The sequence below is a fragment of the Taudactylus pleione genome, unplaced genomic scaffold (genome assembly GCF_031769625.1).
Source record: "Taudactylus pleione unplaced genomic scaffold, aTauple2 ptg000016l, whole genome shotgun sequence".
Lineage (NCBI taxonomy): Eukaryota > Metazoa > Chordata > Amphibia > Anura > Myobatrachidae > Taudactylus > Taudactylus pleione.
The window spans coordinates 37,436,118-37,462,911 of record NW_028284418.1 but is presented as its reverse complement, the minus strand read 5'-3'; the positions used below and the strand labels follow the sequence as shown (position 1 = coordinate 37,462,911).

At 44.3% G+C, this 26,794-nt stretch overlaps 1 protein-coding gene across 1 annotated transcript in view; it reads left to right on the top strand.

Moving 5' to 3' along the window:
- Positions 1-26,794, top strand: part of ADAMTS14 (ADAM metallopeptidase with thrombospondin type 1 motif 14) — a 240,098-nt gene that overhangs the window by 171,811 nt on the left and 41,493 nt on the right. The window contains exons 9-13 of the mRNA XM_088473607.1: positions 3,434-3,566; positions 5,973-6,086; positions 7,078-7,226; positions 25,217-25,392; positions 26,034-26,167. Of these exons, the coding sequence (XP_088329733.1) occupies positions 3,434-3,566; positions 5,973-6,086; positions 7,078-7,226; positions 25,217-25,392; positions 26,034-26,167 (706 nt within the window). The remainder of the gene's footprint in view (positions 1-3,433; positions 3,567-5,972; positions 6,087-7,077; positions 7,227-25,216; positions 25,393-26,033; positions 26,168-26,794) is intronic.

The window sequence follows — 26,794 nt, the reverse complement described above, 5'->3', positions numbered from 1 at the left end:
ATAAATACTGTCTGGCACCAAGCCTGCCCACCCTCCCACTCAACCCCCCCCCCCTCCCCACGCACCTCCACCCACGGCGTGCGGCTACGGGACTCGACAGCGCTGGCAACAGTGGATTACACTGTGTCACCCGGCAGCAGGCGCGCTCATCCTCAGATGCCAGTCATGATGGTGCCCCTATGCGGGAACTGACTGGGAGGGGCTTGCGTGCTGAGCTCCCCCTACAGCCAGCCCAGGCAGTCGGGACTCTTGAAAAGAAAAAAAAGAAAAATTGCTCAGCCACTTGGGCCAGCGGCGAATGGAGCAACGGGCAGGGGGGGTTTCTAGGTACTCGGAACCCCCCCCTGCGTGCGCGTGTGGAAAGTACTATCTAATATAGTGGGCTATTCATGGGGGTGCTTTCTCTTTGCTTGTCGCTTGTACTCCTCTTCTGGGGCATTTCTTGTCACTGTCCAACAGTAGTGATTCACCTACCCTGATATCTTTGTTCCATTGCTGAAATGTCTTGGTGGAATCGCTCACTATGCTTGTCACTCAGTGCACCAGTTATCTTGTGTGGGGAATCCCGTGAATCGCATACATTTGAATATGGGAGGGGACAAATAACTGATTCATTTAATTGGGTCATTAGGCCCCTCCCCCTCTGCGCGGAACGCAGATTGCTGGTAAGATTCTCTCCATTCTGCCCACTTCACTAGGAATACTCCTACATCGTCATAAATGGGCTATATCTCGGAACTCAGAGCTGAATGAGAGTTTTAAATGTCATATTCATTCTTTGCATGTGGAAATCAATTAGAAGTAACTATTTTCACATCGGAAACATTTTCATTGTTGTGCAGTGTAATTAACATAGTTTGTCTAAATTATTTTTTGACTCATTAATTTTAACTAATACATTAATAAAGGTTATATTTTAGCTGAATCATACAAATCAATAAGAGTGTGCCATATAAAGAGTCTGCTTTCTCTCCTCTTTGTACAAATTTTGTGTATTCTGACTCAGAGGGAGTACCACCAACATTTGTGATTTAATACAGGTTTTCTGCATATGGAATAGTTTGAGTTGGTTTTTGTGTAACAAATATTTATGTGCCAATTATAGGCTCATCTGTGTAGACCAATATATATTTTTTCTAGTGCAGATTCAATCCCTTGTTGTTGAGTGGTTGGTTATTTGTCAGACAGCAGAGGTATCTCAGGATTGGGATTTGCTATATACTGCAAACAGTCTCTTAACAAGGGGCCAGAGAGCATAATCCCAGCAGGGAAAATCAGGGATGGTCAAGGGACCCAGAGCAGTGGATGATCATGGCTAGCAGACATGGCAAAGACATGGAATTACCATAAACTCAGCAGGTCGATGAAGGAGGGAGACTGGTGAGCTTGGTTATTGGAAACTGGAGAATGACACATCTGCTGATATGGACTGAAACCAAGAACAGGTCAGGAACCAAGAGATAACAGTGTAACCCATACAATCCATGGATAGATCAGGAAGTCAAAGCACTCTGGAAGCAAGGTCTCAGGATCTGATATCAAGAAGAGAAAGTACAAACAAGCAGGGTCTGATAACAAGGTTAGCAGGATAACAGGAACAGACTAGGGATGTATTACAAATTCTACAAATGCAAAGCACCTCACAATGATCATTCATTACAGGGACAGCTGGATCCTTTTTTTAGGCCAGGCAACCGGAGCAACATATTCATTGTCAAAGAAAGAAAGAAAAAGGAAAGGTTAACTAAAAAGCTGAGTAGACAATGAGGTATCCTTACAAATGATATCAGGAGGACACATGAAGCCAAGTACATTTTAGCTAATAGCAGCAGCAGCAAATACTCACAACTATTCCCCTCCTCTCCATATTTGCATTCTGCAAACTGATTCAGCTGAAGAGATATATATTTTTTACGAACAAGGGTTCCAAAATGACATCTGTATCTAGCGAGATCAAAATCTGCTTGAGTAGTCCTGGTCCGCTTCCCATTTAAGCTCCAGTACCAGTAAGCCAGTAGTATACTCTCGCCCGCTAGGTTACTTGTGCAGTGCTTAGCTCACAGTTTAGCTTATTTTGTATTTCATTAAAATGTGTCCTCATTTTGTGTGCTTCCATGGAATAATCACGGTGTACTGAGACCTAGGTGTGTCCTCATTTTGTGTGCTTCCATGGAATAATTACGGTGTACTGAGACTTAGCTGCTGTTACAGCATGTTTCGATAGCACCCTGGTATAGACATTTTGTAGCCTGTTGGCAGCCTGTTTAGTTCCCTGTCTTTATAGCATTAGTAATCATGTTCACTCCAGCCAAAAGTATTTACCGACCTGAGATCTCAGGGCCTGATTCAGAGCCGCTCGTAAGCGGCCGCTCGTTCGCTCCGAGCGATGTTCGCACAACTGCGCATGCGTATGGGTTGTAATACGCATGCGCGAACCATTCATTGCGATCGGAAATTGTGTGCTCACAAAATAGCGAGTGCCTGCTAATTTGAGTGACAGGATGAGGCGTTTGTGGGTGGTAACAGGGGAAGGTGCTTGAAAACGGGGAGTGGTGATCCGAACGCAGGCGTGCCAAAAGGTCAAAACGGGCGTTTTAAGGGTATGCATAATTAACAAAGCAGCGTCATCGACCACGTCACTTGGTTGTTTCTTAGCCTGAGCTGTTCGCATGATTGCAGTAGGAAAATCCAACCACAAGCACTGCGAGCAGTCCAGATGCCTTTCGATGTACTCTATTAATCTAATAAATAGCGGAGATGACGTATGATGCGAGTGGCCAGGGGGCGTCTTTACAAAATAGTGACTGCATATTTCGTTCGCTCGCTCAGACATAGAGGCGTCAACAGAACGCAAAGAGCGAATGGTCAATTTAAATAGCCAGCCCCTTTTTCTGGACAAGCGAGCGCAAATAGCGTCCAGCTCTGAATCAGGCCCTCAGTTCTGTTTACAACACATCAATAAACCCTACCCCTCAAGCTCACTGCCTAGGTGTAGTTTTTGACTGAATGTTGAGATTATAATTGAGAGCATTCAGGGTCTTCACTTCAGGATTGATGGGATCTTTAGGTCCTGCTGTCATTGTACATAGAGAGGAATCCTTGCAACGTTGTGAGACTCCACTTTTACAGATGTGCATAATGCTCAGTGCAAACGCTAGTATTTTTTTTTATATTACTATAATCTACTAAAATGCCAGCATAGATCATTCATAGCACTGTTCCCTATGCGTCACCTCATGCCTGTGAGTTATTGATAACTGCAATATAATTATAATAAGCATTTGCCAAGTTTACTAAAACATTTGGTTGGACTAAAACACAAAAATTAACATTCTATTCTTATGATTTAAATGTCACTGGTCATAATCATTTTGTCAGCAATTAGCAATGATTAATCCATCATCAACTTCCTCTCATCATTTTAATGCCTTAGCTCCTATGACTGTCTACTGGATGACCCATTTGAACACAAATGGCCAAAACTCCCTGAACTTCCAGGAATCAACTATTCTATGGATGAACAATGTAGATTTGATTTCGGAGTGGGCTACAAAATGTGCACTGCTGTAAGTATCAGCCTGGATATGAGGACTACCTAGCCAATGCTTTAATATTCAGGGGCTTAATCCATAGTGGGAGAAAGATTTGATGTATCTTGGTAATTCCCATTGTTGTTCATAGAAACTAATAGGATAACATGTTTTAATGTGTTTCTTTTCTTGCCTACAAAACATTGTATTAATTTAAAGGAAAATAAAGGCTATATTCCAAGTATTGGTTAAGAACATTACTTTGTGTAGTTCACAAATGCTTATGTCATTATAAATATCTTGGTATTGTACATTGTGGTGCTCAATCAGAGTTGGAGGTTTACACAATGTTCATGTATTTGTTCCCCACAAATTGCATTTTTTTTTCATACTACACATGTGACTCCTAACTCTTAGAGAGGCAGAACAGATGAGCTACGGTGAGAGCAGACCTAGTTGAGTACAGTATGAATGTATTAAAGTTTCTTACTGTACACTCAATGCACACTGGTGGGACTAGGGAAACATGCAGCGTTCAGACAACTGCTATAGTACCAGGGGCAGAACTATGGGAGACAATGGAGGCGCCTACCGCCGGGCTCCAGCTCTGCAGGGGCACCTCCTCCATTGTCCACAATATTCACCCAACTTAGGGCTGTAACTAGGTACCCGGAGTGTACCGTCACAGCCGCCCAATACATGGCACCCCTTCCAGGGACCTGAGAAGCCGCCATACTCTAGTGGAGAGCTCCAAGTCAGACCATCAGCTGCTGCCTTCGTCTATCTATAGCTTGGATGCATGCGAATCGCTACATTACAGTGTCAGTGGGTGTGACCGGGGGGGCACCAAATTATAACTTGCCTCCGGGCGTCTGGGATGAACTTACGCCACTGTATAGTACCCATCCAGCCCTATGCCGGTCAGCATAGATCTGTTTTTCGTAGTGGGCCAGCAAAAAATTTAAATCCCTCCCCCAGGATAATCAGCCCTGTGATTAAAGTGCTACGAATATTACTAACATCCCTGGGCAGAGGGTGTTGGGTTTTAATGTTTAAATAATAGATTCAAATATAATTTCTCCCTAGCAAACTACCTGGCATGTGGTGCCTAGGCTGCCTTTAAAGGGTTTTCTGGAACTTTTGGTTGCTTGCACTAGACCAGTGGTTCTCAAACTTGGTCCTCAGGACCACACACAGGTCTTGTTTTCCAAGTCAGCTAGCAGGTGCACAGGTGTATTCATTACTCACTGATCACATTTTAAAGATCCGCAAGTGGAGCTAATTATTTCACTTGTGATTCTGTAAGGAGACCTGGACAACATGCACCGTTTGAGGTCCTGAGGACCGAGTTTGAGAACCTGTGCACTAGAGGAACAACAAGTCCACCATACAACCCTCTTTCTTTGTGGGATGCACTAACATAGTGCGCTACTTACCGCCAGACACCGCATTGTACTGACCGCATATGCACTAACTAGTCCAAAATGGCATGGCTAGGTACAAGGATCTCTCAAAATTATTTTCTATCCAAGATATGAACGATGTGAGGTACCTGTGTGCTGAAAAAATACAGGTCTGGTATTTCTTATACTGAATGCTTGGGATTTTTTCTGGATGAGAAACTTTCTGTAATTTGGATGATCATACCTCAAATGTACTAAAATACATTTGTTTGTCTTTCTTCTTTTCAGTGAAACATTTGAAAAGTACTCTTGGCTGTGGGCCTGATTCAGACCCGCTCGCGAGCGTATAGCGCTCGCAAGCGGGTCGATGGTGGGATACTGCGCACACTACAAAAGGGGCGGCTGTCGATGTTGATCGACAGCTCACCCCGTTTTGTAGGCGGGGAGGGGGGGTGGCTACACAAACAGAGGCGTTCCAGAAGGAACGCCTGCCATTTGTGGGAGGCACCACTGACATCACCAGTGATGTCAGTGGAGAGCTTCCTGCTCTGTTAGAGCAGGAAGCTCTCTGGGGCTTGCGATGGACAAGACCTTACCACAAGGTCGTCGCAAGCCCCAATGTTCACGACCATCGCTACCATCACCTGGCCGCCCGCAAAAGCTGTGGGTGGTCACCCACAGCTTAGCGAGCGGCCAGGAGGCCGAAACAAAACAAAAAAAAAATGCCCTGATTCAGAGCGAGCGCTCTTAAAGAGCGTCAGGCTCTGAATCAGGCCCTGTGTCTGTACCTTTAAATCGGTTTGTTAGAAAAAAATAGTAACAGGAAAGACCTTTTGTTTTCAGCAGAAACCTCTGTATTGAGCATGGTTGTTAGTACAGTATTTTGCATCGTTTGCTAATTTTTTTTTCTGGATATAAACAAATATGTTTGCTTACTTTGTAGATGCTTTATTTGGCTTTTGTCCATTCTCTTGAATCCTGATTATATGCACAGAAAGCTCTTCATGTATAATCATAGCACAATTGTTTGTTTTCACAGTTCAGGACATTTGACCCTTGCAAGCAGTTGTGGTGCAGTCACCCAGATAATCCATATTTCTGCAAAACAAAGAAGGGCCCCCCTCTTGATGGAACTGAATGTTCCCCTGGAAAGGTACATCATTGTATCATGAGCGGACTCATCATCATTTCATTTGCTGCTGTATTCAAACGCTATCTGTCTTTGCAAACTGCAGGATAGTTTTTAAGAAACTTCTACACAGAATGATGAAATGCTCGTGTTAGATTATAGGTATATAATAAACATGTAAAATTTAAGATAATGAAAGACAGTGCAGTGGATTTTTACTTTTTGGGGGGGATTTTGAACATATTTACATACCCAATGACACTTAGGGATAAATTTACTAAAGTGAGAGTTTTTAGAAGTGGAGATGTTGCCCATAGCAACCAATCAGATTCTAGTTATTATCTTCTATAAGATGCTAGTTAATTGTTAAGTAGAATCTGATAGATTGCTATGGACAACATCTCCACTTCTAAAAACTCTCATTTTAGTAAATTTACCCCTTAGGGTCTTATCAGAGCTGCACGCAATCCGCACGCATGTGTGACAATCTCAAAAGACTCATACGTCACATGCGTTACAGAGTGTACACACAATGGCGCTTTTGGGATGAAGACAGACGGTGTAAGAAATGTTATGGAAAAGTGTTGGGCGTTCCTGGGCGGTGACTGGGAGGTGGCTAGTAGTGCACGCAAATATGGTCCATCAGTGGGCGTGTCCATGCAAGCGGCTGTGTACCCAGACACACAGATGCAGGCATATGAGGTCATAGTCAGGCAGATGAGCTGCACTAGGGCTGTTGCAATGTTTGATGGTGTGACCGATGGAGGTGTATAATGATGCACCAATCAGTATTACAGCGTGCACTAAAAGTGGGCATCTCAGTCCTTGCACATTCGGCAGCACAGATGTGTACGAGGGAAGGAGTTTGTAGCAACATTTGCCAATAGACGCTGCTGCATGTACTTTTACATGCGACATAGACTCATGCGGCATAATGCAAAACTAGAATATTAGATTTTATATAAACTGATGACATATTTCTTGATGGTAGTGTTGTGCTCTGTCTTATTTTTAGTGGTGCTTTAAAGGCCATTGTATTTGGAAGACACCAGAGCAAACTTACAGTCAGGATGGAGGCTGGAGTTCCTGGTCAAGGTTTTCATCCTGTTCTCGGACTTGTGGCGGAGGGGTGCGTTCCCGTAGCAGGCAATGCAGTAACCCACCGTGAGTACCTGGTGCAGGTAACCGATCCTGCTGTTATCAGTGACCATGTTCTGTGGAAGTCTATAGTGATCACACTGGAAATTGTGCAGATAATACACACAGTCATATTCACGTTCCGTTAGTGTTTATCTCCATTGTCAGCTAAATTTCCCACATATGCACCAGTTTCTACTAAAGATCTACCTTACTTGGGGTGGTACATTTTTTTAGTGTTGATATTCCTTCAATTAGGAATGTTTAAAGGGCTAGCCATCAAAAAAACGTAAAGTTCAGGTGTCTGTCCTATCTTACTTTTTCATTTGGCTTTGTGTGATCTGTTTTGGCTTTCTCAAAAGATGACCGCCTTACTGTCCATCATGTCAGCCAGCAGGGTCATTTGGCTTTGTGTGATCTGTTTTGGCTTTCTCAAAAGATGACCGCCTTACTGTCCATCATGTCAGCCAGAAGGGCCTCCTAGGCTTGTCTTTTTCCATAATAATATGACTGTACTGAGGACAGTAGGACAGTACTGCAGGGCCGCAACTAGGGGAGCCTGGAGGTGCACGTGCACCAGGTGCGCCGGTGCACCCAGCGTCAGTGGCCTCCAGCCCGACGCGGCAGGGAGACTCTAAGGCGGGCGCCCGCTGAGATGTTATTACCAGCGGGCGCCCGGCTCTTCTCTGCAGCGCCGCGCTAGCCGGAGGCTGGAGTTCTCTCCTGAACTCCAGCTTCCGGCTCTCCCCACAAGCACTATGGGAGAGACGTGCCGAGGAGCAGCCGGGCGGACCCAACGGCGGCGGTTACAGGAGCGGGGTTTAAGGTAAGTGTTTCTTTTTTTTTTTGTGTGTGTGTAAGCGGCACTACGGGGGCATTACCAGGAGGACTACAGAAGCATTACCAGGGAGCACTACAGGGGCATTATCAGGGGGCACTATGGGGGCATTACCAGGGAGCACTACGGGGGCATTACCAGGGGGCATTACAGGGGCATTATCAGGGGGCACTGCAGGGGCATTATTAGGGGGCACTACATGGGCATTATCAGGGGGCACCACAGAGGCATTAGCAGGGGGCTGTACATGGGCACTACAGGGGCATTACTAAATGGGCACTACAGGGGCATAACTAGGGGTATTACTACATGGGCACTACAGGGGTATTACCAGGAGGCTCTACAGGGGCATTACTAGGGGGCACTATTGGGGCATTACCAGGAGGCTCTACAGGGGCATTTTTAGGGGGCACTACATGGGCATTATCAGGGGGCACCACAGAGGCATTAGCAGGGGGCTGTACATGGACACTACAGGGGCATTACTAAATGGGCACTACAGGGGCATAACTAGGGGTATTACTACATGGGCACTACAGGGGCATTACCAGGAGGCTCTACAAGGGCATTACTAGGGGGCACTACAGGGGCATTACTAATTGGGCACTACAGGGACATTACTAGGGGTATTACTACATGGGCACTACAGGGGCATTACTACAGGGCATTACTATATGAGGACTACAGGGGTATTACTATTTGGGCACTACAGGGGCATTACTATGGGGACATTACCATATGGGCACTACAGGGGCATTACTGTGGGAACATTACCATATGGCCACAAGTACAGGGGCATTACCTCAGCGGGCATTACTATAGGTGCACTACTGAAGGGGCATTACTGTGGGGCACTGCTGCGGGGGAATTACCAGGGGGAGGGGGGTGCCAAATTACTGTCTTGCCCCGGGTGACAAAAACACAGTTTTGGCCCTGAGTACTGCAATGTATTCCGAATTATACCTTAGTAAATTCTCATTCTTTCATTATATCTGAAATCCAGTAATGTAAATAAAAAGGATTATTATCAATAAATCTGTTGAGGGTACTATGGGGTCTATGTACTTACTTGGAGAGAGATAAAATGGACAAATATTAAGTACCAACTAATCAGCTCCTAACTAATTTTTCAAACACAGCCTGTAAAGTAACAGGAGCTGATTGGTTGGTACTTTAACTCCATCCTCTTTATCTCTCTCGAAGATTTAGTACATAGACCACCTATAGGTACTATGGCCCTCATTCAGAGGTGCTCGCAAAATGCGTGCAGTCGCTCTGAATGTGGGCGGCCGCTTGGATTTTAAAGTGCAGCCTCCTGGTCGCTAGCTAAGCTGTGGGTTACCACTAGGGATGTGCGCCGGACCATTTTTGCCGGATTTGGATTTGGTTCTAATTCGTCGTCCGGATTTGGATTTGCCAAACTGCGGTGACTGGCTTTGGATTTGGATTTTTTGCCAAAATTGGCAAAAAAATCTAAAATGACATAAATTGGGCTTTTTTTTCTTCCTAGAGTGTTATTTACCTCAATAACATTAATTTCCAGTCATTTACAGTCAATTTAGACCACCTCACAGCTTAAATGATTGTTTTCACCATTATTGGCCAAAGGTTGCAGTGAGCTGACTGGTTACCAAGCGTCAGAGCAGCGGCGCAGTGGCACTGACACCACAGTTTAAAGCACATCTATGAAACTATGCCACACAGCAGTGGCAGAAATGAAAGGTAGTGCTAGATGGAATTGTCCTTGGGCCCTCCCACGCACCCTTTATGTTGGATCTTAAAAAGGACATGCACACTTTAACAAACGAAGCATTTCAGCGACAGGTACTGCCACTTTGTGGCTGAAGTGCTTGGTTTGTTTGGGCCCCCACAAAAAAATCTTCCACTCTACTAAAGGCAACAGGTCTACAGTGGCATGATGTCACCATCATTGCCATCCTCACCCTCATCAGTGTGTACATCATCCGATTCCTCACACAATATCAGGTCATCCCCGCTGGAATCCACCATTACAGAAGTATCTGTACTGTGATGTGATTGGCGGGAAAGGTTTTCCTCATGAAATTTCCAGTTCATTTTAATGAACATAATTTTTTCTACATTTTGTGGAAGTAGCCTCCTTCGTCGTTCGCTCACAAGGTTCCCGGCTGTACTGAAAACTCTCTCCGAGTACACACTGGAGAGTGGGCAGCTTAAGTAATGCAAAGCCAGTTTATATAAGGGTCTCCAAATTGCCTTTTTTTTCTTCCAATATTCGAAGGGACTCTGTGACATGTCTACGTGTACGGTATCCTGAAAATAATCCTCCACCATTCTTTGGATGGTAATCGTATTAGATGGAGTTACGGTAGAGGTGTCACTGGTGTTGGGCAAATCTTTTAGACCCGACCAGATGTCAAAATGTTGACTTGACTTATCTGCATCACCACTGGGTCTTTTGGAAAAGGTGCATTTTTTTCTGGCTGCTGCTGGAGAAACCGAAGGAGGAGACGTCATCGTAGTGCCATGTGTCACTTCAGCTGCCAACTTGCTCACCAGGAGCGCTTTGGTTCTTTTAAGATCTGGATCAGTTGTAAAGAAAGACACAGCATATGACTTGAACCTAGGATCAAGAATGGTTGCTAAAATATAATGATCAGATTTCAAGATCTTGGCCACTTGTGGATCCTGGCGAAGCGAACAAAGGACTTGATCTATCAGTCCAGCATACTTTGCGGAATCACTTTGTTTAATCTCATCCTTCAATTTCTCCAGCTGCTTTTCCAAAAGCGAAATCAGGGGAATCACCTTACTCAAGCTAGCAGTGTCAGCACTCACTTCACAAGTGGTAACTTCAAATGGTTTGAGCACCTTGCACAAGACAGAAAGTACTCTCCACTGTGCTGGGGTAAGGTACATTCCCCCTCCTCTCCCAATGTCATGGCTTGTCGTATAGCTATTGATGGCTTTTTGCTGCTCCTCCATCCGCTGAAGCATATACAGGGTTGAGTTCCACCTCGTTACCACTTCTTGCTTCAGTTGATGGCAGGGCAAATTAAACTACTCTTGCAGGTGCTGCAATCTCCTGCACGCTGTTGCTGAATGCCGAAAATGTCCCGAAATTTTTCGGACCACAGACAGCATCTCCTGTACACCCTGTCGTTTTTTTAAAAAACCCTGCACCACTAAGTTTATTGTGTGAGCAAAACAGGGGATGTGTTGGAATTCACCCAGCTGTAATGCTTTCACTATATTTGTAGCATTGTCAGAAATCACAAATCCTGAGGAGAGTCCAAGTGGGGTAAGCCATGTTTCTATGACATCTCTTAGTTTTTCCAAGAGGTTGTCAGCGGTATGCCTCTTATTGAATCCGGTGATGCACAGAGTTGCCTGCCTCTGAATGAGCTGGTGTTGTTTGTTAGATACTGCTGCTGCTGAAGGCGATTCACCCACCCAGTGGGCCGTCACAGTCATGTAATCTTTAGTTTGTCCACTACCGCTTGTCCACATATCTGTGGTTAAGTGGACAGTTGGTACAATAGCATTTTGCAGGCCAATAATTAGGTTCTGTTTAACGTCCTGGTACAGCCAAGGAATGGCTTTTCGGGTAAAATGAAACCGAGATGGAATTTGGTACCGGGGACACATGACCTCAATTAGCTGTGTAAATCCCACTGCATTAATTGCGGATATTGGACGCAGATCTAATATTAGCATAGCTGTCATGGCGTCAGTGATCCGCTGTGCGACAGGGTGAGACCTGTCATACTTGCTTCCCCTTGCAAGAGATTCTTTAACAGTCAATTGTTTTTTTGGTATACTACTAGTAGTCTTCTTCGTCCACTTCTGGGATGAAGATCCACCACCAGCAGCAGCAGCAGCAGGCCTAGTGCTCAAAGATTCAGTTTCTTCTGAGGTGTCCTGGAAATTGGAGGAGTCACCGTGACTTAGCATTAACAAATTGGATGTTGTACTACCACTGATCATTACTGAGGATATTGAGGAGGAAGGTGTTATCGGCGGAGATTGCAGGTGCTGGGATGTAGTAGAGAGAAGGCATCTAGCTAATGCTGGACTGCTTGTTGTTATTTTTTTTGCAGTTGTTTCTGTTATCAAACACCTGTCATGAGCTTGCTGCAGATGACGTAATAGCGTAGAGGTTCCTAGATGCTTAACATCCCTACCTCTACTAACTGTGGTCTCACAGAGGCTACAAATGGCTTGACAAACGTTGTCAGGGTTTGGGTAAAAGTAATTCCACACAAAAGATGTGGATTTGTTGGTTCTATGACTAGGCATGGCAATGGCCTTCTTATCTTGGCCAAGAGCTGCTTCCACTGGTGCCTGACCTATACAAATAATATCTTCATCCTCAACATCCTCATTAGTGCCAGCGTCAGCTGCACATATATCCCTCTCATCCTCTTGCAATTCCACGGTGGCATCCTCAATTTATGTGTCCTCGGCAATACTGCTCATCCCCACAACTACAGATGGAAAAGAAACTGTGGAGGGCGGCTTGTCTGAAAGGTCAGGCTTACACATAGCCATGCCACTCGTGGACCCACTTAGACTCTCCTCAGGGATTTCTGACATTTGTGTTTCAAAAAACACAGTTTGTTCTACTGCCTTATTGGTTTTACATTTTTTCACACTTCTATAGTCTGATTGAAAAGGTCTTTTATCATCATGAGAGGCACAAGATGCCTCACTGACAGTTGCAGAACCACCACTCAGAAATAAAGGGCAAAGCCTGAGTCTTTCCTTGCTGCTACGTGTGGTGAATGGTATGTTGCCAATTTTCTGTTTCTCTGCAATAGTAGTAGTCTTTAGAGGGTTTTTTTTTGTCTTTACCCCTGTGAAATCTAAATTTTTTGATTTCAGGTTCCCTAAGTTTTTAAAGCCTCTACACCCTTGAAAATCAGCTTTAGATGAAAGTGATGGACTTCCAGCCGCTGCAGTGCTAGCATTTACATGTTGTTTCTGCTCTCCTCTCGGTTCATTCTCGTGATCCATATTAATTTATCACTATGAACTGGAGTCACGGAGCTTGTATACACACAGTGGGCTATGCCCTTTCACGGAGCTTGTATAATAGACACAGTGGGCTATGCCCTGTCTCGGAGCTTGTATACACTCAGTGGGCTTATGCCCTGTCACGGAGCTTGTATAATACACACAGTGGGCTTATGCCCTTTCACGGAGCTTGTATAATACACTCAGTGGGCTTATGCCCTGTCACGGAGCTTGTATAATACACTCAGTGGGCTTATGCCCTGTCACGGAGCTTGTATAATACACTCAGTGGGCTTATGCCCTGTCACGGAGCTTGTATAATACACTCAGTGGGCTTATGCCCTGTCACAGAGCTTGTATAATACACTCAGTGGGCTATGCCCTGTCACGGAGCTTGTATAATACACACAGTGGGCTTATGCCATCGCGACCATCGGGGCTTGCACCGAGACCCTAATGATGGATCTCAGCAACCGCAAGCCCCAGGGAGCTTCGTGCTCTGATCGAGCAGGAAGCTCCCCGCTGACATTACTGCTGATGTCAGTGTAGCCGCCCACAAAATGGCAGGCGTTCCTTAAGGAACGCCTCTGTTTATGAAACCACCCCCCTACAAAATGGGGCGAGCTGTCGATCAACATCGACAGACGCCCCTTTTGTAGTGAGATTCGGAGCAAGAGAATTTCTCTCTCGCTCCGGGGCTTGCGCACACGCAGTGCGGCCGCTGCGCGTGCGCAGAGCCTAAACATCGACCCACTTGCGAGCGCTCAGCGCTTGCGAGCGGGTCTGAATGAGGTCCAATGTCCTGAAAACAGGCAAATTGGAAGGTTACTCACTCTTCCATTCGCTCCTAGGAAAAAATTCCCTACTTGTAAAAGTATTATAATAAGGTGGAATATGAAGACCATTAAAGCCGCACAGAGACTGTCCTCTGTTACTGCCCCTGTAGATCTGTGTAGTATTGTTGGTGTTTATAACAGCTGTTCCTATTGTGTCCTTTCCTATCTCATTAATATATGACCAACTTTTTTGCCTATGGGCAGGTACTGTAACAAGTCAAAATGGAGTTCTGATACAGTTTTAAACATATTTATTTAGTATTTATGAGGGATATACTCATAAATATATCATACTCGCTCAGTATTGGCTCCTTGCACTGTACCCTTATCCTTGCATGTACATATGTATATCCTATAGAATATAGGAATCTGTGTAGTAACCACAACAAGGATGGACCCAATCCATTCTATTCATATGATTTGAGGTGTATATAACTAGTATGTGTGGCTGATTGTTCCCCTTGTGACATCAGACTAAAGCAGTTGCACCCACATAATGATGTATTGCTTTGCCTTCAGTGTATGTTTATGTGTGCATTGGGTGGTAAGATGTTGTGTATTTCTTCTAGGGATAGCATTTATCTCGAATCATACCAAGGGCATCTGAACGCTATAATCCAATCCTTGTTTTGTTATGTGTCACTGTGCCAAGATTTCCAGACTTGTGCATTAAGTCACCCAAAGAGGCACAACGTTTAGACATGAGAAAAGTGTTGACATTTAACTTAGGAAGAGACCGTATTAATCAGCAGGTGCTTACACGACATCAATAGCAAAACCATTCATATGTGGAAGTCGAAAAACCAGAACTTCTGTGCCCAACACTTGTGAGCAATCCCTCAAATTCCAGCCCTGAGTAATGTAAGCACATGTTCTGCTTCTGGTGGATCTTTCTTCTCTATGCAGTCACATCTGTATGCTCTTTTTGTTCTTTCTCCACCGTATTTTCGGATTACATAAACACAGACTTGGCACAGGCCATATAGCAAAGCAATAAAGTTTCAGAGTTTGGATTTATTGAAGGCAAATGTTAATATAGCTGAAAGCCATCATTTGCTGTTTCAACTGCTTCTACTTTCTCTGATGTTTTTTTTTCTTCTTCTCGTAACCCTTCTCATTTATTCCTGCTGTACGTCATCACGAGATTTAGTGCTTTAGTCTTTAATACAATTGAGCCCTGAACAAACTTGTGTTCAGAAGTGCCCAGAACATAAGTGCATTTTAAATCAAGTACTTTATCAACCACTGAATATGAATGAAGAAGTTAAAAATGGTCAAAAAGAAAAATGCCATTGAATTATGTAACAACAAGCATATATAACTATATGTTATCACTAGTCATCGTACATATAAATTCTAAATCACTGTGGAAGAATAGTCTGTTCCAAACAGCCTTAAAAGTATATTGTCAAAGACAATAGGGAGATGTACAGTGTTTCTGAAATCCGACCCTCAGGGACTGCTAGCAGTACATGTTTTCCAGAATTGCAAGTGAAATAATTAGTACCACCTGTAAGTTAGTAATGAAAACACCTGTGCATGCCCTGTTAGCAAACCCTGAGGATGGAATTCGAGAATCACAGCTCTAGTAGTTTAGCCAGCATAGTATATATTTGAGTAACATTTAGCTCTAGTTTGTTACATTCGTTTATCTTTTTACTATTTTAACTTTATACACAAGGACACCAATAAGGCAGCTGGTACACCCGTTGGTACCCATATGCTCGAGGCCAGAATTAGTTAAAAGTAAAACAAATGTAACAATCTGATAAGTGTTAGTCACTTACACACTATACTGTCCTCTCAGATCTCAATTAGTTCATCTCAAAAGTGTATTATATAATTTTTGATTTATATACAGTATATGGCACTAGACAAACATTGTCTTGTCTGATAATAGTTTAAAATATGCATTTTATTAGAAGCATTAAACCTTATTAAAATCCTCTAGATGTCCAAATAACGTATCTGGTGAGTTGACTTTTTGCACCGTAGGATCTGATTGAGAGTTGCTCACAAGTCTGTCGCATTGCGTGCATGAAGTGGTGTAGCCAGTTTTCCACTGGAGGGAGAGCGAAGATGAAAAATAGTTACCCCAGACCCACGTGCTTCTGGTTACCCAAATAGGAACATAGTGATAATGATTAAGCTGATGTCTCACCTCCGGTGTGACGGTGTCTCACAAACGCCGCTTGCTTACAAAAGATAAAACATCAGGAACATCTGTCACATATCTAATATCTGAGCAACCCTATGCTGCCCTAACATCTTTGTCTTACCTAAGATGCCAGGGTCTGTGTAGCTGTGTACGAATTCGCAGAGGCTCACTAGGACACACAGAAAACCTGTCCTGACATGCCTGAATTTATGTAGCCACACACTGTTACGTTACCTCCCCCAAACGCTGACTACATGTCACTCTCTTTGCTAAAAAATCCTCAATGTGACCAGCATCTAAAACTCTATGCGCGCATGTAGTGTGACTTTGGCAAATGCGCAGTAGCCAATAATCGCTCCACTGCTTCCAACATCGATACTACGTGCATCTCTGTATAAGGCCCCTAGAGACAACAAGGGACTAGACCAGTGGTTCTCAAACTCGGTCCTCAGGACCCCACACAGTTCACGTTTTGCAGGTCACCCAGCAGGTGCACAGGTGTAATCATTACTCAATGACACATTTTAAAAGGTTCACAGGTGGAGCTAATTATTTCACTTGATTCAGTGTGGAGACATGGAAAACATGCACTGTTTGGGGGTCCTGAGGACCGAGTTTGAGAACCTGTGGACTAGACACAAATATAGTACCGGACAGACCAGGGGTCAGAATGTGCAACTGAATGAAGGAAAGCGTCCCAAGCGCTAACGGATTGTGTCAGCAATAACAGGCAATCATAATTATCTGTTAGCAAGTACAGTACATGGGTAGCCAGGAACAAGTTGGTGAAAAATGAATAGGCCTATCCATATACAACCGTGAAAGAGCAATCTGAAGCAAAAATACCTGTTGATCAGGCAGTGGAGTATGCTCAGCAACCCTTCTATATGCAGCAATTACATGATGCACTCACATTTCTATTGTCAGAATAGAAGGGAGGAGTCTTTTATCACTTAATAAAATGTTATCGCTTCATAAAGCAGTGAGGAGCTTTTATAAGGTGATTTACCTAGAGAAAACCCAAGCAGGGGTAACACATATGCAGGAACCAGGATGTAGTCCGCATCCCGGCATTTGCGGTATGCCGACGGTCTGAATACCGGCGCCGAAATCACAACAGGTCGGGATGCTGTCACCAGTATTCCGACTACCGGCAGGGGGAGGTTAGGGTTAGGCATTAGGGGGAGGTTAGGGTTAGGCATTAGGGGGAGGTTAGGGTTAGGCACCGGGTAGGGAGTGTTCGGATTAAGGTGCGGGGAGGGGGAGGTTAGGTTTAGGCACTAGGGGGGGGTTAGGTTTAGGCATCGGGGAGGGGGTGAAGTTTAGGGTGGGGGCAGGGGGAGGTTAGATTTAGGCACTAGGGGGGGAGGATAGGCACCGGGGAGGGTGGTTAGGGTAGGGATTAGAATAATACTTACCATTACTTCAATTGGGTGTCGGGATTCTGGCTTTCGGGATGCCGCTGTCGGTATTCTGACCAGCGGCATCCCGACAGCCAGGATTTCATACCCAACCCGTAGGAAATAATACTAGATGCTTGTGTAAGTATAAACTAATTACAGATAAATTGCAGGTTGTCATAGAGAACCATACATAATGGAATTGTATATCTGCACTATCTGATAGAACTACATAATAACCACTAATGAATACAAAAATATTTGGGCGCTGGTCTCACCAGTGAAAAAAAAATTAGCTGTACTGCTGCACTCAAAATGGATTGTCAACCTTCAATCAAAGAGAAATCATTTTTGAAGTTTTGAACCTTCAAAAAATAAAGAGAGCGCTGTACGGCTAACAGGAATGACAGTTAATCAATTTATTAAAATGCACACGTACACATATAATTACTGTCTATCGTATGTCCGACAAATTTAAAAACAATTTAGTAGAAAAATCATTCAAACAAATGTATTTCTGATGATCACATTAGTATATAATCAATAGCCCGATTGGTGCCTGTATTCATATAAAAACATGTATCCTACAGACAATTAATGATAAATAATCACAATAAAATTACCAAAAGCAAAGAACCAGTATTATAGAGATATTGCATATCACATAAGGATCAATTTAGTCCTTTTCAGATTTAATGTAAGCAGTGTTAGTAGGAGAAATTTCTTTGTTAGTATGCTCCTTTTATCCAGCTTAGTTATATACACAGTGTCGAATGAGCAAAGTTAGTAGGATTAGTATCTCCTTATAAGCTGTATTGTAAGGTGCACATAAAAATAGTCACTCACGTCACCTGGATACTTGGCAATGGGAATTCCCTTTGATAAAGCCAGTGGGCCTGACCAGAGCGCTCGCTCTGAGGGCCTGATTCAGACCCGCTCGCAAGCGCTGGGCGCTCGCAAGCGGGTCGATGGTGCCCTAGTGCGCATGTGCACGACGGAGGGAGCTCCGTCGTGCGCATGCGCGAGACCCGTCGCTCCAGGTCTCGCACCAAAGGGGGCGTGCTGTCGATGTTGATTGACAGCATGCCCCCTTTGGTGGGCGTGCCGGGGGCGTGGCTGCCAGACGGAGGCGTTCCTATGGGAACGCCTACCGTCTGGGTCCGGCCCCACTGACATCACTAGTGATGTCAGTGGGAGTGATTTTGGCTCTGATAGAGCCAAAATCACCCCTGGGCTTGTGGTCACCGAGACCCTACCACAGGGTCTCGTCGCAAACCCGATGGTCGCGATGGTCCAAGAGGCCGCTCCAAGTTTTGGTAGGAGGGCCCTGATTCAGAGCGAGCGCTCTGGTCAGAGCGTCCGGCTCTGAATCAGGCCCTGCATCAGGGCCCTCCTACCTAAACTTGGAGCGGCCTCTTGGATGCTCGCATAGCTGTGGGTTACCACCCACGCATGTGCACTAGGGCACCATCGACCCGCTTGCGAGCGCCCAGCGCTCGCGAGCAGGTCTGAATCGGGCCCTGTGTTCCTTCAGGTAGATAGATCCTGTCACAAATCTTCCTTCTATTTATTAGTGGATCGGCTGTAGCACAAATGGTCCAGCAACCATTCAAGATTTTATATTAAACCATTCTTTTTCCAAATAATGTAGCAGACACAGTCCAGATCAATCTATTAAAATAACCTTATGGTATATGACACTGTGCAGCCTAATACAGGTATACATAGACAAAACAATACAAACATAAATACATAAGATTGGTCCAAGTCCAGGACAGATCAAAGAGTAGGTGGAACACGCTCTGGTGTTTTACTTCCCCTTTCCCTATATGTGCTTTTATCTCTTAATGATGTATCCAATTGATAGAATTCATCAGCAAAAAGTAGCATTCAACCTTTATAATAATCCTCTCTACTGAGGTAGTCTTCTGTTTATTAAAGTGCAGCGTGCAGTTGGGAGGTAACAGTCTCTGTATTAAAAGAACAACTGGTCACCCCAGTCCGTTCCCTGGGGCTGGCAAATGTGCATGGCAGGTATAAATTGCAGTGTGCTTAGATTGCACTATTCCGTACCTTGATGATGCATGTCCTCCGCAGTAGTAGTGGGTAACTTAACCGCTTCTTACTCACCAGCTGGGGTTCCGAAAGGCTTGAGCATCTGCTGGCAGACTGTTCCACATGGACTCCAATGAGATTCCTATTGGTGGTATCTGTAATTATGCGTTTCACCTGGCGTGGCTTCCTCAGGATAAACAGATGATTGATTGGTAGCCTGGTTCCCTTCTTATAGTGCTGTGAAGCGTCTCACAATTGCCCTTATGATGCTAAATGGTGTATTGACTTTCGCCCTTAGTTTGTCCTCAACGGTGTTCTATATCTATATTGTGCCTCTGACTGGCAACATCAGAGGCACAATATAGATATAGAACACCGTTGAGGACAAACTATATATATATATACAGACTGACAGTCACACTTTCATCACAGACACAAAAACACGTACGTGCGTATATACATATATACATACACTCCCTCTATCATACATAAACATACACATATTGCCTCCATCACATATATACAGTCTTTCTTCACAGACACACACACACTTATCTCGTGTTGCTGCCAGTGCCTCCATCTTCCTCTGTGGCTTTGCAGTGTAGGTGGGGGCAATCCTGTGCTCCTAGAGTGACTGTGTGATGTTTAACGCAGCCAATCGGAGCACAACAGAAACTGATGACTAGTTCCAAGCTGATTCCTGACACTGCGTGGCAATACGAGAGGTCAAGGTAGGGATGGCCATCGGTGGGTCAACCATCTTTTGTCACCATCATTGGTACCACTGGTAGTTATTGTTGATGGTAAGAAACCATCGACAGGGGAACCATCAATGGTTTCACCCACTGATGGTCATCTCTGCTCTATTAATCACTGGGCAGCGGGCCAATCAAATTGGGGGCAAGACTTCGCGGGTCATGTTGGGGGCGAGGCAAGACTCTGTGTCCCAGCACCATGTACAAAGGAAAAAAAACAGAGGAGCTCTCTACCATTGATGGTGGAGAACCATTGGATCTATGCCATCGATGACAAAACCATCTACCATCGGTAGTTGACCATCAATTGTTGTTAACCATCAATCACCATCCCTAGGCCAGGGAAGGAGCGCCCCAGCTGTGGAGCATATGTGAAGGGCACTAATTTTCACATATACACAGTATCCCTCTGACCGCTATCTTCCCCCACACCCCACCCCCGTCTGTTTCTCTAATCTACAGTATTTCTCTTTCTTTCATCTCTGTCTGGCTATTGCTACTGCTAATAATGCTGGCTGGCTGCTTGGCTCACAGACAGTCATCAAGTAGACAGACATTGATTCACTGAGAGATGATCAGATCACCCACTGCCGCCCCTGATGAACTCCGATCTTAGTCAGATTCTGATATCACTAGCCACTGAAGCCAGACTCGCTCTGCACTGCGGGCCTGATTAAGCAAGGAACGCAAAGGAGAGAATGCACGCACTTGGCCGATGTTTGCACACTGCTCATGCATCACAATGCGCGTGTGCAAACTAGCAATTGCAATGGGAAATGCGTTTGCAGAGGCAACAGTGATTGATAGGAAGTGCCGTTTGTGGGTGGTGATGGGGGGGTCGGGCGAACGCAGGCGTGCCAGTGCATTGGGACGGCGTTGCAGGGGCGTGCATAAATTGTCCATTGTAATTCCATATGCAGCCTGAGGCTTCATAGCGTGTTGCCCAAGTATACGGATGTGTGTAAGGGAAAGTGGGAGACCTTATGATAAGCTGTGATCGCAATGCGATTGCAAACATTTGCATTTCACCGCTAATATTAGCAACAGTGGTGCGTGCATTCTAGCAGAATAGCGATCCTTGCTGAATCAGGCCCTGAGTCTGCAGTGGCATGCAGAGTGTCACATCTGCCAGGACTACCCTCTGCCCAAGCTACATATCTGACCCATCAATAGTTCAGATGAAACATTTTGCAGTTCATTTATCTAGTGAGGGGATTGTGAGTGCCTGCAATTCCCTAAGGTGGGGTCAATTACTTGGGGCCCGCGAACAGGGGTGCATCATCTCCAGGTGCTGACAAGACTGGCTTTAAGGGAAGTGAAGCTGTGTCTAGCAGGCAGCCAGTGAGAGCTGTCAGGGAAAGGAGAGGACGGGATCTCCCTGCAGCTTTCTACTGAGTCTGTGCTAGACGGACAATGGCATGTAATATATAGCATTATATAATAGGTGTCCAGAGCTGCTGTAGAGAGGGAAGCTGTGAGATGCTTATAATGAGAAATTCTAAAAATACAGAATATGTATATAGTTCTGAGAGTGATACTAATATGTCTAAAATTTTAAATACATTAAGACTTGCTAAGAATAAACATATTTTACTATGACATCCCTTATTAAATCAAGATTAATAAAATCACATAAATTAAGGGATGAAAGTAAAGTGGTACAGGCGGGTACGATGTCTCATTGTGAAATTAGTGGCTGGTATGCCGCACTGTCCACCTTAACACCGCAGCACTGCCATTATTTCCACACTGCGCCTCCAAGCAAGTCACAGTTCAGTGGCGTGACAGCTCATAGGCAAACGCAGGGGGGGGGTCCGGTTTCCTGGAAACACCCCTCCCTAGCCAACACCATGATGACCACAATAGACAAAGCATATAATACTAAAGTTGAATAATTTTAAGATCCCCTCAGTGTCATAAATGAACCACCTGTAGATATTTAAAAATGTGTCAGTTAGTAATGAATATACTTGTGCACTAGGAGATCTAGAAAACATGCACTGTTAGGGGTGCACTGATTTAGGCTATCTATAGGATCAATTATTAATACTGTATAATAATACACTATCCAGTGTATAAGGAGACCAATCTGTACATCTATGTCCAGGGCAGTGCTAGGTTCTTTTTCTGCTGCTTCCCCAGACTCCCGGACTTGCTCCAATGATCTGGAATGGTGCCCACATCTAAACTAAAAACATTCAGCTCAGATAGGATGGCCCTACTGCCACATATAATGGCTTACTGTGATCACTGGTCCTGTATATGCTGGAACTATTACATATATTTTACTTTGTATGATGTATATTATAGCTGGTTAAGTGCTAATTATGCCCTCTTCATGGACTGGCCACACTTGCCTTAAAATCAAGCATTTTTAAACCCCCCTCTAGAAATCCTACGTTTGCCCTTGCAGCTCCTCTATGTTTGCCTGATTACTGCCAGTCACGCTCACTGCCCTGGCTCCAGAGTGCAGAGGAATGGGGGCGTTCCACGCACGCCAGCCCCCTGTGAAACGTCGCCCATCTCCCCTTCTGATGCACAGTCATGCCCATTTTTACGTGCACAGCTCACTGTACCTGTAATAGAGATTTTCTACTTTCTGCACCACTGCCTAAATCAGTAAATATGTCCGTATTCTACCATAATAAATCATGTAAATATGATGTTGTCTCAAGTAAAATACCAGTCAATCCATACATTTGCAATCCATAAAGCTGAGAGCTCCCAATAGCAGTGAACAATGTGCATGAATCTATTTGTAAAATGGGTAATAAAACTGACAGTTCACTTCTACAATGTTACATTGGCAGAACAAATAGTACTGATTAACAGAAAACAAATGTATCTTTATACTAATAGAACATGATAAATGTATCAATGGCAGGTCTTACCAAATCTTCAAAGTCCAGGAGCCAAACAGGTGATGAACCTGGTATTCTGTATATCCCAGGCTAGCAGAGCTGACAGCTAGGATTTATGGAGTCAGCTGTATCTTGAGTATAATATCATGGGGCTAGTTGTAAATTATAGTTCTCAGCAATAACTTTGATTAGAACAAGCCACACAATAAATAATTCCCACAGTTCTCACTCTTTTAGGAACTTCTGTTCCACAGGAGGATTCGGGCTGGTTCTCTTACATGCATTGTCTCGTGCTGTGTGACTACGTAATATGTCACCATAATTATCTTTCTATGCCGCTTGGCAGAGGATTAAACTTTAAAGCCAACATAGCAGCACTGCTATAAACATATGACTTCCAACCAAATATAGATGAAGATGCTCCATGTTATGTTAGTTGTAGCAGTGCCATGCACTTGATAGTATAAATAGTATAGATATAGGTGGAGGTTATCCATGTTTGCTAGTTTTAAAAATGCCTATCACTTGAAAGCATATGTTTGTTAACCCATCAGGGACATCAAGATTGTTTTTTATTACATGTTTGACTTACTGATGCATTTATAAATGCATGTAGTGAAAATAGGTATGCCTGGATGGCAGAGCAGGGGCCCCATTGGCAATATAGGTTAATTTTTGATTGCTATTACCTCCTGATAAGCCATATGGGATGTCAAAGCCTGGGGAGAGATATAGGCCCTCATTTAGAGGCACTCGCGAAATGCGAGCGGTCGCTCTGAATGAGGGCGGCCGCTTGGCTTTTGAAGTGCGGCCTCCTGGTCGCTAGCTAAGCTGTGGGTTACCACCCACAGCTTTAGCGACCGACCAGGTTGATGGTCGCGATGGTCTTGACCATCGCGATCAGGGCTTGCGATGAGACCCTAAGGTTGGGTCTCGGCAACCGCAAGCCCCAGGGAGCTTTGTGCTCTGATTGAGCAGGAAGCTCCCCACTGACATCACTGTTTGTAAAACCACCCCCCCCCCTCCGCCACACCTATAAAACAGGTCAAGAGGTCGATCAACATCGACAGTCGCCCCTTTTGTAGTGAGCTCCGGAGCGAGAGAATTTCTCTCTCGCCTACGGGACCCTGCGCACGCGCAGTGCTGCCGCTGCACGTGCCCAGGGCCTAAACATCGACCTGCTTGCGAGCGGGTCTGAATGAGGTCCTTAGTACTAATCAGCTACTAAATGTCATTAGACAGGCTGTGTGTGAAAAATGCACATGCGCAGTACGCACCATCAGCCGATCTGCGCACGCTGTTGCAATTGCGATCCGTGATGAATCAGGCCTTTTGTCCCTTAAAACGAATTCTCATTGGTGCACATTATTAAAATTTGAGTAGCATATATGTGCCCAACCAGCATTTTGGTAGGAATGTAAACTCCTGCAAGCCCTTGGCTAATCTGCTATTTTCTCCTCTGTGTAATTATGCATCTTTCAGGTTGTAGTGATGTAATTATGTTTATGCAGATTTGTATAGGCACTATGGAACCCTTGTGGCACCATTATAAATTAAAGATAATACAATATCCCAATCCAACCATCTCCTTCTACTAGACTAGTGGTTCTCAAACTCGGTCCTCAGGACCCCACACAGGTCATGTTTTTCAGGGCACCCAGCAGGTGCACAGGTGTGTTCATTATTCACTGATACATTTTAAAAGACCCACAGGTGAAGCTAATTATTTCACTTGTGATTCTGTGAGGAGACCTGGAAAACATGACCTGTTTGGGGTCCTGAGGACCGAGTTTGAGAACCTGTGTTCTAGACCATGCAAAATCTACAGTAGAATCCCTCAGAGACGCCATCTAGTGTCACAAGGCTGCGTGCTTCCCATAAGAACAGGTGCATATGTGCAAAAATAAGTGCATGACTTCAAGATGGTAAATGCTCTGTGCTGCTGCTTCTTTGTAAATAACCCTTATTATGTAGTAATATGCTAAGCTAAAAAGTAGTGGTAATTAAAGTATTCATGTGCTATTACTTATCATTGTATTTGCTGACTATGCAAAAGTAAAGACAATGTTGTTACGATCCCGGACTCCTATAAGTGCACCTTGTTCAATGTGTTGTGCAGACCAGCGTATGGAGGCCGTGACTGCCCCGGGGCCACCTACGAGTATCAGATGTGTAACACTGAAGAATGCAGAGGGCTATTTGAAGATTTCCGTGCTCAGCAGTGCACACAACGTAACTCATACTACACTCACCAGAACGTCAAGCACACCTGGCTGCCTTATGAACATCATGACGGTGAGAACATTTCAAAGTTCACTTTTGAAGCTGCTGTCTACATTAGTAGACAGCAGCTTCAATAGTAGTTCCCTAACTAGTGTCCCAGCCATATCAGGTTGATGGGTTTTATTCCCCTTTATTCATAGCTTGTGTCAAGCTGCAATTGGGTCACTTTGACTCTCAGTATCACTATACATATGTGCAGGGACAGACTGGGGCTGCATTTCAGCATAGACATCTGTATGCAAGGTCTCCGGGTGGCGTGTCACGGTACCCCCGTCTGCCTGCATGCAATTATTAGTAACCTCTGGGACTAAGAGGGTTATAACTCTGTAAAATAGATTGCATGGGGATTTGAAGCAATGTGCTTGGTTTTAGTTTCAAGTCCTTTCAGCTACCCTGATCAACCAATTCAGCCACAAAATTAACATACAATTGTCTGTGGGTATATAGGCTGTACAATGGGAAGGATTCATATATGGTGAGCAATTGATTTCATTTTTCAATGTTCTGGGCACCATATCTGCAGTGACTGATCAGTACAGTATGTCACGTGTGTATGGCATCACATTGACATGAGGTCTGTTACAGCCATGTGCATTTATAGTATTCCCCCATTGGTGGTTACATGCTGACTGCAGTCTTCTTTTCCACGGCAGATGCGCAGAAGTGTGAACTCATCTGTCAGTCCAAGGAAACGGGAGATGTGGTTTTTATGAATCAGGTGGTACATGATGGCACCCGATGCAGCTATAAAGACCCATATAGCGTCTGCGCCAGAGGGGATTGTGTGGTGAGTACTCAGATCTAGAAAATGTAATAGTCATTCTTTAATACAGTTGGCATCCATAATCTCTGTAATTATTGTAGACCACAGCTTAGATAAGGTATGGTGAGCACGCACATAAGAATGAGCCCTAATCATCATCTATACCAATTAGCTTTCAATTAAACTTTTTACATTTTTTATTATTTTTGATAATTTTAAGTAAATGGGAGATATGTCCTTTGCTTCTTCTACAAGGAGTTGTCCCGGTGATCTTGGCAGCTGGTGTGTAGTCCAAAATTCAGACATTATCACTCCTTGAAGCCTACAATAGCACTACAGAGATAAACATCAATAATATAACTAATCACTGAAATACAGAAATATTCATAACACCAAATTACAAATTGGCTGCCTGATATGCCATTAGATTTGTCAAATGCTATCTATCTATCTATCTATCTATCTATCTATCTATCTATCTATCTATCTATCTATCTATCCATCCTGTATCTATCCTGTATCTATCAAGAAGCCCAGCACTCAATCCACGCACTACATATACAATGCCTTGGTGGCTTCCCACAAATTGGAAGATATACTGTAACTGAACAAATACAGGAGGCACTCTGGGGGCTTATTTATTAAATTGTC